Below are 16,957 nucleotides of genomic sequence, written 5' to 3' on the forward strand. Positions count from 1 at the left end.
CGCCCACACACTGACACACCATACAGATGGCATGTGAAGTGTGTTAGAAACTGTCCCAGGAGAGAGGAGTGGAGCTAACATAAATACTTTCTGCAATTTACCTATTGTGCTGCCCAAGACCTGAAAGAACCCCTAAATGATTGTCACTTCCCCTCTAACATAATGACTATAAAAATAAAGTTAACTAAAAATATTGTGACCCTCCTTTTAGACTCTTAATAATTCTATATGTATGAATATATAAATAAAATAATTTTTAAAGTTTTTAGATTAACTTTTACACTTTTAGAATCTTTTTCAGTCCATCACCAGTACTACCACGTGACCGTTAGTGAGAGCATTACAAGTAAAGTTTGATCATTCCATTGAATTTAAGTCATGTAAATTCATAACTCTATTCTAGTTCAAAATGTTTTGAGATGCAAATAATGCACAGGCTATTTGCAGAAGCACTGCTTCTGTTAGGGTGGAAGAAAAGTATCCTAACTCATAATCTTGAATAACTCATAAACTTGAGTAATAACTCATAAACTTGAACAATAACTTATAAACTTAAATATATTTAAGTTGCTTTTTTAAAAGATTTACATGAAAGAGTGGGTTAGAGGATCCATCCAGTTCACTAGTTCAGTGGCTGACTTCTATGTTGGTTTCACAAGGATAACATGATTTAAATTTATGCCTCTGCAAAATAATGAATTTTACATATTATAGAGCTTCTGTGTTGTTCTTAAAAGAAAATCTAAAATATTAAATCCACAAATGCCAAATACCTGCTAAATTAAACTTACTAGATTTAGTCCCAGGGAAAAATATTACCCCAAACAGATTAGCAATCATATCAATACAGGCCTGTAAGAGGCAAATTTTATCACTGTAGAAACAGCCCCATGGAGCTTCAGATGGAAGAAGGAGAAATTCACATGTCATTTGTACTGTCATTAGATTTAGTTTAATTGGAAATAATAGCAGAGCATGGTGAGAGGGAGAGATAACTGACCATAAGGAAGAAAGACTTGTGGCCTCCTTCTTGACTTAAGTGTTCATTCCCTTGTTTTATTCTTTCCCTTTTATGATCACGATCCTCTCACAAGTAGTAATATTGTTCTGTTATGGAGATGGATACTTTAGGCTGATGCACCTGCACTTCCTGGTAGGTAGCAAGTTTTGTTTTAAATCCGTTATTATATTCACATAGCTCAACATTAGTAAGAACAAATATTGTGTGAACTTCCCCAGTGTAATTTAGAAACTGATTAATATAATAGTTCAAAAGTACTGTGCATTTACAGTTTGCCAGCTTCTATTCTAAGCACATTATATATATATACTCACTTGTTTACTCCTTTCAATAACTCTATGATATAGGTGCTCCCATTATCCCTATTTTAGAAAAATAACTTTCCCAAATCACATAGTAAATATTGAACACAGACTTTGTAACAAAGGAATTAACTCTAGACTGTACCATCTTAAGAGGGGACTAAGTAGGATAATTACTTATATTAGAATTGACCAAAGCCGCACCATTCATAATTTCTTATAGGAACCTATGTGAATGACACGGGTAAGAGTTTATTATCAGAAAATTATGTTCTGATTGTAAGCCATCCCACTTCCTCCTACCCAGTAATCTCATTTTCTTTTCTTATTTTGATATAAATAATTGGTATTCTCTCAGTTCTATAAAAAGTGCTTGGAAAATGCATCTTTCGGACCTTCACCCTTCCATGTAGATTATACTTCGGAGCTATAAAGTTTGGTGCTAATCGTGGATATGCCTAACAAAAACTTTGCTCATTTTAGTGCTTACAGAAGTTCTAGCAAGGGTGAGAAACTCAAGGCAAGCCTATATAAAAACAAAACAAAAAGTTCAATTATGTATGATATAAGATATGGATCAATCAATTAAATTGGCCTATTTAGGCAATTAACAAAAACTATTAATAAGAATTATTAATTTTAGGCAGAGTGAGAGTTGCAAGTATACACAATTGTTACACAGTTGTTTTGACTAACATCATTCCCTGCCAAGAAAGAATGTCTGCAAAAGTTAGAAGAGTATTATCTTTTCAAATGTGACGTGGAAGCCAAAGGCAGTTTTCTAAGACTATTAAAATTTTCAAGCAGATAGAAAATGAGAATTAGATCATTTACATATTTATTTTTTACTTTTTTTCATTATTAATAGCTTGTGGTTATCTTCCTCTCTGAATTCCCTTCATGCATGGTAGTAGGGAATAGGATTTTTCCTTTTATTTCATGTTTCTAAAACCAAATGCACTATTACCAGCTTAGTTTCATTCACTAAAACAAACCATTAAATCATAACTCTGATTATTGTAAAATATTTAAAAATTTGTTTCTGAATTTATAATCTCTCTAATTCTTGGAAAAGGACTATAACAAATGTATTGAGCCTTTTTTATTTAAGGCTATGGAAAAATAATTAACACTCACAAGGTTAATCATTCCAACTTGCACACAGCATAAAAGCATAAGAACTATGTGAATCAAATTTCCCCTTTTTGTTTGGGTTTAAATCGTTATATTATGTTAAAGGATACTTAATGCTTGAAAGCTTTGACCTTGCCTGGGATAGGAGCCAGTTCAATCTTTTCTCGGATAGAGTTAAGCCCAAGTCATATGATCAATAAATACAACAGGCATAGTAAATGTAGTGGGGCCTGTGTCTACAGGAAGGGCACTGCCAGATAGCACAGACCATACCATATTGGCGAAGGAACTTTTCAAGTCCTTTCATATCTCAAATCTTTTGAAACCAACCACCTAATTTTTTTAACTTCCTTCATCTGTTAAGCATAGGCTTTTTATTTTTCTTCTGACTAGAAATAACATGGTCTTTTGTGTGTGTGTGCTAGCATGAATCCAACTTCATATATATATGTACATATACATATATGTATATATATACATATACACGTACACTAAAAAGCATGCTCAAAGATTGATGATGCCAGTATTATTAACAAGAAGCTGGTAATTGTAATCATAAGGACAGTTTATTGAACTTCTATATATTTTGGCTTTATATGTCCTATATTATTCATAATAAATTATGTGAAACATATATAATAGATGTTATAATATATGAGATATTATATACATAGAGTATAAGTGCACAATATAAATACATATTATCTCATCTGTAGAGATGAGATAATCTAAGAGATTAATGACAAAGCTTAGTATGTGCCAAACACTGTTCTAAAAACTCCATATGCGTTGACTCATTTAATCCTTGCAAAAGATCCATGACATAGCTTGAGAGAGCAGAGGTGGGACTTGAACATAGGCAATGTTGCACCTGAGTCCATGCCCCTAACCAATGTGTCATTCAGTTCTATTGTGTCCACATTCCACAAATGGCAGCTGTTATCCTTGCTGTTATTACTGAGTCCTAACAAGAATTGTAGAGCGTAAGTCTAACCTCTTAAGTTCTCTGCACTTTAGCTTCCAAGGCAGTAATCTGCCTGGGTAACTCCTCTCTCCTCTGGGCAACTTTCTCTGGGTCTTTACCTAAGAAGTACTCCCAACACATCTTAACATTTTCAAGTCACTAGATACCTTTGTTTAAAAGGAAAGTTGTCTTTTTCTAAAATTAGTGAGTGATTTTAAAACTTTTTAAGTGCATAGAATTTTAATAACATAGATAATAGTAATAAAAAAACTGTAAAGAACAGTTTTCTCTACACACTCTATATTTATAGATGTAGTTATTCCTTTCCCTGAGAGTGTTAAGTGGACTTCATAGGTTTGCAAACACAGTTTGGCAAACTTTCAGGCAATCAGTGTCCATTAGGAAATCAAAATCTGGAAAAAAAATTCTAGGTTAACCAGTCAAGGCAGGGTAAAATATAATTAAAAAACAAGTGAAATTAGTTTTCTCTAACAAAATATTTCCTTGACATTTTCACTCACTCTTATCTGTTTTACCAGTAAAGTTCCACTTTGGCCACTTGTGTTGAATCATCAACTATGCCCTCTGTAAACTGTGCCATCTGGATTTTATTCTTATAGGAATCCTGCAGTCTCTCTCTTCAAGATCACTAATGGCTCCTTCATTTTAAATTTAAGTGTGTATTTTCTTAATCTTTATTTATCTTGACTTGTCTGGAATATTTGATTAAGTAGATTATTCCCCCAACTCAAAATCCATCCCCAGCTTTCACTGCATTCCATTAATCAAGTTTTCCTATTTTGTGTCTTTCCTTATTGCATCTCTAGTTTTTCAACAAATATTCATTTAGTACCTGCTAGGCTACTGTCCATACTGCTCTAGGCACCAGGGACAGTAGCAAATAAAATGAAGTTCCTGCCTGCCTAAAGGTTATTGGTGTCTTTTATCTCCATCAGTTGTTCACCAAACCCCATTCTTGGACCCGACCCTCCCCCCACATCTGTTTCCACTTTTTTTTTTTTTTTACTTCTTTAAATTCCATCTTTGTGCTATCAACTACTGCTTTCAAGAAGATTACCCCTAATATAATTTTGAATTAGGTAAACAGGGGGTTCAAATCCTAGATCCAGTATCTTATATTAATAATAACCATTGGTAAGTTGCTGAAATACTCAAAGCCTTAGGTTTTTCATCTGCAAAATGGAGATAATAATCATACCTACATCACAGGGGTGTTGTGAGATAAATTAGAAAATGCGTGTAGAGTGTTTAAATTATCTAGCACTTAAAAGGCATAGTATCGTTATGACTATTTCTTTCTTAGTCCCTCATGCTCTTATCCTTATTCTTACCCTTGATCTACCTACAGTTAGATCATCTCTAACTGATCAATAAACTCCCCCTTTTGGATGACTATGCTACCTGAAACTCTAGGTTTTCAAAACCATGATCATTTTCTTTTCTCACATGTTAGCTCTCTTCCTTAAATTTCTCATTTAGATTACTGACTCTATTATTCTCAGGTCACTAGAGTTGAAAATTGTGGATTCCCACATCTCCTTAACTCTACAGGGGCACTCAATGTTTTAACTTTTAGGTGTTTTGAGGAAATGATCCGTATTTCGCCAGTTGTAACACAGAATCAATGCCCAAAAATGCTTGTTGGGTGAAAAAAATTGAATTAGGATTAGAATTAAGGAAGACAAAAGACTAGACGGAGGTTATGTTGAGGACAAAGAGCAGGTGCATAGAGGCTAAGGGATTAGTAGAGGGAGAACTTCAGGACAGGGAGAGGAATTTCAAATCTGCAATCTTGGAGGTGAGTCAGTTCCTAGTGATAATGAATACATACTGATGGGTGGTTGTTCAAATTAGAGGGAGAGCCCTCAGGAGAGCGTTTTGCCTATTTTTATATGCTCACAGTTAAGTATGTACCTCTTAGTTCCTTTTACTGCCAGGAAGTACATGGACAGTTTGTCCTTTGAATAACATTTCTTGCCATTGTTTTCATACCCTTTAGCCATTTGTGCTCCAAATTTAATGCTTCAGGGAAAACACTTGAGGTTTTTCCTTTAATCAAGCTCTTTGCCCACACAGCCTGCCTGCTGCTGTTGCCTCATATCTACACCTTTAGCCAGCCTCCAAATTGCTTTAGTATTCAATTGCCGGGGGAATGATGTTCCCCAAAGCTGAGCCCTTGAATAATCAAGCTGCCACATTTATGCTACATCAATTACAGTGATTGCTCTCCAAAGATAATGCCATTACAGATATGTTTCTCTCCTTGGGTGGACTTGGGGAGAAATGAATCAATTTCTAAATAAATAATATTGTATTTAGAATAATTGAAATAAGCATAAGTCTTTGAAAGATTTGGATAACTTTTCCACATGGGAAAGAAATGCTTCTCACAGTCAGAAGGAATACAGTATGTCATGTTCTCTTCTTATTGTTCATGACAAAAATTCAGGCAAATAATGTGTTCTCCATATGCTGGGGACCAAATTTTGCCTCTAATATAATACTGAACCATCAAGAGTAATTATTGTAGTATATGAGCATGTAGGAGTTAATATACAATGAAATGTGTAATAGCTAAATATAAATGATTTTTTTAATATTATTTTTCCAAAACCTTTATTATTATTATATTGTGATTTAATAAATTAAAGTTAGAAAATTCCAAATCTTATGTTTTAGCAATAAAATGGTCTGTAACTTTGGAAACTTTTAGTAGCATTTTAAAAAATTGAATATGCATAGTGCCTATTACCATTTAAGACAAACTTTTTAAAAATAATTTTTATAGTCTGTGACTGAGACAATTTTCAGCTGACTGATTTAAACCTTTACAAGTAATTTATGCACATTTGATGGGATTTAATCAGAAACAACTCGAATATAGGAAGAAATAGCCAATAAAATGTCTAAATTAATATTTTCAGTATGGCAATTTTTATTATTTTTGTCTATAGACCTATCCATCCTATTTCTGTCTTGAAGCATATCTGATACCTGTTTGTTTAAAATAGACATAATTTTCACTTGACTTTATTTTCCCTTTGTCAGGTATTTTGCAATATGGATCTCAATGGGGGAGGTTGGACTGTAATACAGCATCGTGAAGATGGAAGTCTAGATTTCCAAAGAGGTTGGAAAGAATATAAAATGGTAAGATGGAAGAATTTACATAGTTTTTGATGTTTTATCATGAGATTTTCTTCACTACACTATGTGATAAACCTTTGTATTTTTAGATGTCTTTCAGTTATTTTAAAAATAAAATGATACATTTGTGACATTATTCTCATTAAACACAAAACACTCATAAATCTTTTTCAGTAAATGATTTCCATGTGTGCATCAGAAGGAAAAATATATTACTGAAATTATTTAGTGAACTGTTACATATTGTCTGAATTTGTTCCTGGTTGAATGAGGGTGGAGGAAGCTAGAGTTTAGACCCAGGCTGGGTACATGAGCCAGGACAAGGGAAGTGTGCAGGGCTGTGGGCTGTGGTGCAGGACTGGGAGGTACTACCAATGGCTTCACTCACATGACTGGCAAGTTGTTGCTGGCTATGGACTGAGAACTCCTCGATGTGGCTAAGTTGGGCTTCTCCCAGTACAGTGATCCAGGGTCATCAGACTTATTAAGTGGCAGTTGGCATCCCTCAAGCACAAAAATAGAACCTTCCAGTCCTTTTTAAGATTTATTAGACCCAGAAATGGCATGGTTTCACTTCCACTACATTCTTTTAGTTAAAGTTGATGACAGGGCCAGTCCAGATTCAAAGTGAGACAAGTACACAAGGGTGTGAACTGTGAGGCATGATTCACTGAGGTCTCCAAATAACAGCAGACATCATCACCACCACCATCATCACCATCATCACCATCATCATATCTAACCCTTTCAATGTTTAATATGTGTAAGCCTCATACATAAATTCTTACCTAATTTTTATATCAAACCTATTATACAAAATTATCTGTGAGAACATAGGATAAAGGTGATGTTACTGAGCAAGGGCTCGTTGCCTAAGATTTGTAGAAGCCAATACTATGGCACAGCCTTTTGAGAAAAGAAAGAGCTTTTATTTCGAGGTCGACCAGTAAGGAGACAAGAGGCAAGGCTCTTCAAATCTGTCTCCACAATCCAGGGATCAGGGTGAAATTTAAAGGATCAGGGGAATTTCAAACGTAGAAGCTGATTGGCTAGGCTTGAATCAGTCTATGTAAGCTGCTGGAACCCAAAGTTTTCATATTAAAAGATTTCTTGCTTTGTAAAGAGCTCCAGGAGCAACATTTCTATTCTTTGAGTTCTGTAGACTGAAGATTCTTGGTTCTGGGGTCGCCCTGGAGACATGGCTTCCTGCCTTGCACATGCACAGTTCTAGTCTTTACCGTGCCACTTACAAATGGGGTGATTTTTGGCAAATCACTTAACCCATACCTTAACTTTCTAACTTTCTCACTTGTTAAAAGAGTACATTAATAATAGTACCTCATCTGCCTTGCAGGGATATTGTGAGAATTAGCTATAAGTAAAGCTCTTGGAACATTGAATTGTCAGTAAATAGTAAGTATTATCATGATCCAAGATTAAAACATCAAAGACTGCAAATTTTTTTCTTAACTCTGGCAAAAATATTATTTTGCAAATCACCTTAAATCATGATTATTTTCACTACTAAAATGAGACGTGAAGAAGTTATCTGAGAATTAGACTATAAATATAGATTCTGGCAAGTCTGAAATACATTATTATTAATACTAATGGTAAAAGAAAATTTGATATAAAGTTGTCATCACAGTGACTTTCCAAAATGGTGACTTACTAGCTGTAAGCATCTGCTGCCTTGGCAAACTAGGCACGTTAAGTAAGAGAGACTGACATATGAAGGATGGCATTGATTCATGTCTCATAAGCATTTACCAAATGTATATATTTTAAGCAATTTTTTAAATTATTGGAATGGGACTGAATTATTGTTTATTCACAGCTTTTGTGAAGTTTACCCCTCTCCCTTTTTTATTTATTTATTTTTTTTCCCTTTTTTAAAGTAGAAAGACTATCATGTTTTATTCAAACTAGAACAATTTATCATCCGAGTGTCAATTCTACATGCTCAGAAATGAGATAAACTCCAAACTTCTGAAACATTTTGGCAAAATGAGTCTGATGACGTCTTTTTGTTTTAATTAAAAGAATTTATTATATGTTATAACTTGGTTAATTTTCACCAAAATACATGGTATAAAGTGTTTCGGTTGTTTCCTCCAGAGCTTTTCTTTCACCTAAAGACAAAATAACGACTCCACAAAGAATGGATATAGACCCCTTATGCCAATGCTTATCAGTCACACCCACTTCTGCTCCCTGAATCAGAACTTGGTGCTAGGGGCAAGGATGCACACATCCTTTGGGAAAAAGAACTTCTTGGCGTGTACCACTTCCTCCTCAATCTTCACTGATCTATTAAATGCAGTAAGATGCTTCACTTCTCTCTCAGGCACTGAGTGTAGAAATAGTTTCATCCCTCCTTCTTTTCTGCCTTTCCTCCCCTCCTTCCCTTCATTCTGGTTGGCATCTATGGGCTGCCTCTTGCTTCATAAGGTCTCCAGAACAATATGTTAACATTACCAACGCATGAAATTACAAATATATAATTATAATTTTTAAACCTCTCTCAACATGGAAGATTTGCAATTTATTTGATTCTTAACATTGGCTTTAAGCCTACAAAATCTTTCACCTAAGCTTTGTTTTCACTTAAACTTCCTTATGAGGAGATTAAGCAAAACCTGGTTTATGGATTTGTAAAGATGTTTGCCGAGAGGGAAGTCTGGAGTAGGCTTTTTTAATGAGGCACTTAAGGAACTATATTAACTCCTTCAAGCCATGAGGATACCATTTAGTGGCCTCCAGCAATAACACTTACCAGCAGTACTTTTGCATATAAAGCCCAATCAAGCTAGGAGTTCCAAATAGTACCCCAGTGGCCTAACTTTATAGAAGGTAGTGACTAATGCCCTGGAGACAACCTGTCTTTGTATTGAAAACAATTACCCATATAAACAGAGCTTCCTACACAAGTATTTCAGGCTGAGCACAATATCTTCTGGGAGTTCTTTGTTTCTGGAAAGAAATTAAGAGCACATTTTCAACTGCATTTTAACATCTTCACATTAAAAGGAGAAAAATATATAAGAAATTTAAAATGCTGAAATAAATCATCCTCTGATCTTTCTTGGGCTGTCTCAGCAGTTAGAGGAGATGCACAATTGAATTGTATATTAAGCACCTTTGGAAAGCCACAGCTCAGTAACCCTGACTTCTTATCTGTTTTCTTTAATCATTTTATGAAAAGAGATGAAATCCATAGGATACATGGACTGTGTCTGTTTTCAATTGTTTCAGCTATAAAAAGTCAACACTTCCTATGAGCATTATCAGACAAAACAAATAAAGTATCAGAGACAATTATTTTATTAACTTGGAAAAATACAAACCAAAACTGAACATTTCTGCAGATTTTGGCAAAAACTAATGAATATTGGTCTTTACCCTGTGTGGGGTTTTTTTGTTTTTTTTTTTTTTAGCAAAATGTGATTTTTAAGGCCAATTTTAAGTCAGTATTAGTTTAAGCTAAATTCCAGGGTCTTTTGCCTTTTATTAAAGAGCTAAAGGAGGATTAAAATTGATTAACAATCTATCTGAATTATGATATCAAAATCTTTCATACGATTATGATTGACGTAACTAAACAGTTTTCATGAAAGGATATGGCATAGCATCCTTGGATTTTATTTATAAAAAGGAAGAAATTCTATCTTTATTACTATTGTTTGTTTATTCAATAAGGACTTGCTACTTTTTCAGTGTCAGCACTGAATTTTGTATAATATTTTACTTTTATTCTTATGAATGTTGCAAGCTATCTATTTGGAGTAAAATATAAACCTGTGGTAAGCTGTTATGTGTACAATAATGTGTAAACCTTTTTTTGCTTGTTTGTGCATTGGTCATCTCTGTATTTCAGGCATAAATATGAATTTTTTCAAGGACAGCCCCATAGTACATAATCAACACTTAACTCCTAATATCTTAAATATGAAGATGAAGTTTTATGCCTATCTCTTCCCTTGTACCACTTAGGTAATTTGATCTGGTTAATTTATTTTTTCTCATTTGCACTCGGAATAGTTATTCTACATCATAATCCTATGGTTCCCCACCTTTAGTACACAGCAGACTCACCTGGGGAACCTTTTAAAAGTACAGATCTCTAAGACCACCCCAGACATAACTGAGTCAGAACCACCATACAGGAACCAAGTCATCTATATTTTGAAAAAGCTCCACAGCTCTTTCTGATATACACTGCCAATTGAAAGTAAGTGCCAAAACTATCAGTTTATTAGCATGGGCTTAAGATCTCAAAAATTACCTCTTTTGTAGATCCTAAAACTTTTGAAATGTAGTGAGAAAGGGATTAAAAAAAAATAGGACCACAGTAGAGTTGAAGAAGACAGCTTCTCTTCAGCATTAAGAAAGCAGAAACAAGAGTAAGAAGATAATCTGTAGACACAAACTATGGTTTGTGTCATAGTTTAGCCCCAGTTGCAACCAGTTGGTTTAAATTTCTTGTTTAATAATTAACTTCTCGGATTAAAATGACAGTACTCATGTGTATAAACCAATATTCAACTTGTCATAAGAATACATTAGTTTCTAGCATCTGAGAGCCATTTAAAGAATTGGTTCATATCCCCTTATTAATTCTCAGGCTAAGACAAGACCTGGATTATTTTTGTTCCCTTTCTCGTACAGAGTAGAAAAGAACCGCTTAACATCACACAGCTTATAGTCTCTTGGGAGACAGGCGAGTAAACAGAAAATTACTATATATTGTGATATATCCTCTAATTATAATAAAAACAACTAGATTTTTGTTAAGTGCTTCTCATGCATCAGCATTGAGATAGATGCTTTAGGTATATTATCTCACTTTTTTCTCACAACACTCTATATGGAAATGACATTTTAAATCCTTGTTTTGCATATAAGGAAGCTGAGGCTTCAAAGTAACAGCAAATGTGTGGCAGAGCAAGCCTTCAAACTGGAACAGAGAGAGAGAGTAGAAGTTGTTTAATCAAAGCCAAGTCTTTATTCCTAGGTGTCAGATTCGTGGCCGGCCTGATAAACTAGCCAGCAGACAGTTTACTAATGTAGGAACCCATTTCCCCTTCTTTCTTGAATTTTTCATCTTTATGATGAAATGCTTGTTTCTGCATCACTGCGCTCAGCTATTAGAAGGTTTCTTCCCTACACTATCTCTCTAACAGTCATGTTGATTCCTTGCAGCCAATATAGCATATTTAGAAAGTTTTTTGGGAAGGTGCATGAAATAAAATTTTGGTTTATGAAAGCAAATTTCATTGCTTTCAGTTGCTTCTTCCTCTATTTTCAGTCAGAAAGAGCAAACTGTTTAGGAAGGGTTGTTAATCTCCGCTTAGAGGGGGGTACAAGCCTGCATGCCAAGAGGGGAATGGAGGCTCTTGGAGGAATGATACAAATGCTCCTCCTTTTCTGAGGCTCGCTGGAGATCACTGTACTTTTCACTAAGCTGGAGAGCTTTTATCCTTGCAACACTTTCAACAGCATGGAAATATTTGATCTAAAACTTAACACTTCATCATTCCCACCCTCCTTATTCACAGTTAGTACAATTACTGAATCTCTTCTAACTGGCTACACAAAAGAGGGAATCAAGTGGCTATAGAGAGAGTTTTGACATGTCTGAGCTGAGAAGAAATGCAAAGAGAATCCAAGCAGTCTTCTTTTTTCTTCCCAGTGGCTGCTGCAATTGAGAATGTGCTAATTCTTTGACTTTCAGTCCCCTGTAACTTTATGTTTTGCTTATTCATTGGAGAAGGTAAACTTTACTCTTCTTCCTGGTATGAAGCACCAGCTGCCCTAAAAATGTGTAAAATTCTTAGCACATCTTAAATTGCTCTAAGATTTCCTGCCACTGTGGAACTCTTGCAAAGTGTGACTTGAGCATCTTAGGAACAGAGAAGAAAGGAGGCACTGGAGTATGGACTTCATCATCTACCTGTGTTCTGAGCTACAGGTAGATGGTCTTTGGGGATGCATATACCCACTGCAATTTGGACAAAGGGTGTTCAGTTAATCAAAAACCAAGCTAAATTGGGGAATAACCTTAAAAGTGTACCTCTATATGCTAATACATTTCATTGAAATATAAAAAATACACATTCATTTACCCATGTGTTTATAATGTAGGCTCAAAGCTTGGAATTCTGAGTCAGTGGCTCTCTCATAAAACTTTCCCATAATCAAATGCATCAAATTTCTAGCTTCTGTTTTTTTTTAAACTAGAGCAAGTAAGGCATATACAAAGTAATGTACAGTAAAAATCCTCTAAAGTTTTATTATTTTCCTCAGTCTTTTAGAGTTGTTGCAACAACATATAGCTCAAAAGCGTTTTTTAGTGATTTGCTTTCATTGAGCAAATCTAAATATTTAAATTAGTTTTTATAAAAAAACAGAACAAAAACTCCTCTTTCCCCACTAATATTTAACTTATTTACATAACATTATAAATCTTATTATTACAATAACAGAACTGGAATAAATGAGTTTGAGACCAAATGCAGTTGGCCTTTGGTAAGTCACTCAATTGGCAGACAGTAGTGCACAAATGTATTTAATACTTTCAGTGTACTCTGGACATCAATATATTTTAAATAAGGAATGGAGAATAGTGATTCATATGTTAAGTTGGTTAAAGGAGAAATCAGTTAAGAACACTTCTACTGTAGTTATAATTCTGTAAAGTTGATATACATTAAATATGAAAAAAAACAAATATTTTCCAAATTCTATCTTCTGTGTTGAGAAAATAAGGATTGCTGTGATTATTTTAGTACTTCCCTCATACTTCTTCTTAATACAGATAAAATAAAACTTTTATTAATGAATACCTCAATGAACCAGAATATGTTTCTTTCTGCAACATCAAAGTATATTATGTGATTACTGGACACCTCCAAGTCTTCCAAGCATGAATGTGCACAAGACAAACGGGGAGTTTGTTCAGATTCAGATTTATGGACTGGCTCTCAGATAGTTTGATTCAGATTGGAGCCAGGAATATTTTTTTTCAACTAGTGCTCCAGTGATTATGATTCAGTTGGGCACTTTAAGAAACACCCCTGAGATCAAGAGATCGATCCAAGAGGAAGGTATAACAATTGTAAATATTTATGCACCCAACATAGGAGCACCTCAATACATAAGGCAAATACTAACAGCCATAAAAGGGGAAATCGACAGCAACACAATCATAGTAGGGGACTTTAACACCCCACTTTCACCAATGGACAGATCATCCAAAATGAAAATAAATAAGGACACACAAGCTTTAAATGATACATTAAACAAGATGGACTTAATTGATATTTATAGGACATTCCACCCAAAAACAACAGAATACACATTTTTCTCAAGTGCGCATGGAACATTCTCCAGGATAGATCATATCTTGGGTCACAAATCAAGCCTTGGTAAATTTAAGAAAATTGAAATCGTATCAAGTATCTTTTCTGACCACAACGCTATGAGACTAGATATCAATTACAGGAAAAGATCTGTAAAAAATACAAACACATGGAGGCTACACAATACACTACTTAATAACGAAGTGATCACTGAAGAAATCAAAGGGGAAATCAAAAAATACCTAGAAACAAATGACAATGGAGATACGACGACCCAAAACCTATGGGACGCAGCAAAAGCAGTGCTAAGAGGGAAGTTTATAGCAATACAAGCCTACCTCAAGAAACAGGAAACATCTCGAATAAACAACCTAACCTTGCACCTAAAGCAATTAGAGAAAGAAGAACAAAAAAGCCCCAAAGCTAGCAGAAGGAAAGAAATCATAAAGATCAGGTCAGAAATAAATGAAAAAGAAATGAAGGAAACAATAGCAAAAATCAATAAAACTAAAAGCTGGTTCTTTGAGAAGATAAACAAAATTGATAAACCATTAGCCAGACTCATCAAGAGAAAAAGGGAGAAGACTCAAATCAATAGAATTAGAAATGAAAAAGGAGAAGTAACCACTGACACTGCAGAAATACAAAAGATCATGAGAGATTATTACAAGCAACTCTACGCCAATAAAATGGACAACCTGGAAGAAATGGACAGATTCTTAGAAATGCACAAACTGCCGAGACTGAACCAGGAAGAAATAGAAAATATGAACAGACCAATCACAAGCACTGAAATTGAAACTGTGATTAAAAACCTTCCAACAAACAAAAGCCCAGGACCAGATGGCTTCACAGGTGAATTCTATCAAACATTTAGAGAAGAGCTAACACCTATCCTTCTCAAACTCTTCCAAAATATTGCAGAGGGAGGAACACTCCCCAACTCATTCTACGAGGCCACCATCACCCTGATACCAAAACCAGACAAAGATGTCACAAAGAAAGAAAACTACAGGCCAATATCACTGATGAACATAGATGCAAAAATCCTCAACAAAATACTAGCAAACAGAATCCAACAGCACATTAAAAGGATCATACACCATGATCAAGTGGGGTTTATCCCAGGAATGCAAGGATTCTTCAATATACGCAAATCAATCAATGTGATACACCATATTAACAAATTGAAGGAGAAAAACCATATGATCATCTCAATAGATGCAGAGAAAGCTTTCGACAAAATTCAACACCCATTTATGATAAAAGCCCTGCAGAAAGTAGGCATAGAGGGAACTTTCCTCAACATAATAAAGGCCATATATGACAAACCCACAGCCAACATTGTCCTCAATGGTGAAAAACTGAAACCATTTCCACTAAGATCAGGAACAAGACAAGGTTGCCCACTCTCACCACTATTATTCAACATAGTTTTGGAAGTGTTAGCCACAGCAATCAGAGAAGACAAAGAAATAAAAGGAATCCAAATCGGAAAAGAAGAAGTAAAGCTGTCACTGTTTGCAGATGACATGATACTATACATAGAGAATCCTAAAGATGCTACCAGAAAACTCCTAGAGCTAATCAATGAATTTGGTAAAGTAGCAGGATACAAAATTAATGCACAGAAATCTCTTGCATTTCTATACACTAATGACGAAAAATCTGAAAGTGAAATTAAGAAAACACTCCCGTTTACCATTGCAACAAAAAGAATAAAATATCTAGGAATAAACCTACCTAAGGAGACAAAAGACCTGTATGCAGAAAATTATAAGACACTGATGAAAGAAATTAAAGATGATACAAATAGATGGAAAGATATACCATGTTCCTGGATTGGAAGAATCAACATTGTGAAAATGACTCTACTACCCAAAGCAATCTACAGATTCAATGCAATCCCTATCAAACTACCACTGGCATTTTTCACAGAACTAGAACAAAAAATTTCACAATTTGTATGGAAACACAAAAGACCCCGAATAGCCAAAGCAATCTTGAGAACGAAAAATGGAGCTGGGGGAATCAGGCTCCCTGACTTCAGACTATATTACAAAGCTACAGTAATCAAGACAGTTTGGTACTGGCACAAAAACAGAAATATAGATCAATGGAACAGGATAGAAAGCCCAGAGATAAACCCACGCACACATGGTCACCTTATCTTTGATAAAGGAGGCAAGCATATACAGTGGAGAAAAGACAGCCTCTTCAATAAGTGGTGCTGGGAAAATTGGACAGATACATGTAAAAGTATGAAATTAGAACACTCCCTGACACCATGCACAAAAATAAACTCAAAATGGATTAAAGACCTAAGTGTAAGGGAAGACACTATCAAACTCTTAGAGGAAAACATAGGCAGAACACTCTATGACATACATCACAGCAAGATTCTTTTTGACCCAGCTCCCAGAGAAATGGAAATAAGAACACAAATAAACAAATGGGACCTAATGAAACTTAAAAGCTTTTGCACAGCAAAGGAAACCATAAACAAGACCAAAAGACAACCCTCAGAATGGGAGAAAATATTTGCAAATGAAGCAACTGACAAAGGATTAATCTCCAAGATTTACAAGCAGCTCATGCAGCTCAATAACACAAAAAACGAACAACCCAATCCAAAAATGGGCAGAAGACCTAAATAGACATTTCTCCAAAGAAGATATACAGATGGCCTACAGACACATGAAAGAATGCTCAACATCATTAATCATTAGAGAAATGCAAATCAAAACTACAATGAGATATCATCTCACACCGGTCAGAATGGCCATCATCAAAAAATCTAGAAACAATAAATGCTGGAGAGGGTGTGGAGGAAAGGGAACTCTCTTGCACTGTTGGTGGGAATGTAAATTGATACAGCCACTATGGAGAAGAGTATGGAGGTTCCTTAAAAAACTACAAATAGAACTACCATACGATCCAGCAATCCCACTACTGGGCATATACCCTGAGAAAACCATAGTTCAAAAAGAGTCATGTACCAAAATGT

General features: G+C 34.9%; 1 protein-coding gene across 3 annotated transcripts in view; it reads left to right on the forward strand.

Moving 5' to 3' along the window:
- ANGPT1 (angiopoietin 1) overlaps window positions 1–16,957 on the forward strand; it is a 262,121-nt gene that overhangs the window by 205,926 nt on the left and 39,238 nt on the right. For all 3 annotated transcript variants that reach the window (XM_059901881.1, XM_059901880.1, XM_059901883.1), the window contains exon 6: window positions 6,491–6,592. In XM_059901881.1, the coding sequence (XP_059757864.1) occupies window positions 6,491–6,592 (102 nt within the window). The remainder of the gene's footprint in view (window positions 1–6,490; window positions 6,593–16,957) is intronic.

The sequence above is a fragment of the Balaenoptera ricei genome, chromosome 17, assembly GCF_028023285.1.
Source record: "Balaenoptera ricei isolate mBalRic1 chromosome 17, mBalRic1.hap2, whole genome shotgun sequence".
In the NCBI taxonomy this organism is placed as follows: Eukaryota; Metazoa; Chordata; class Mammalia; order Artiodactyla; family Balaenopteridae; genus Balaenoptera; species Balaenoptera ricei.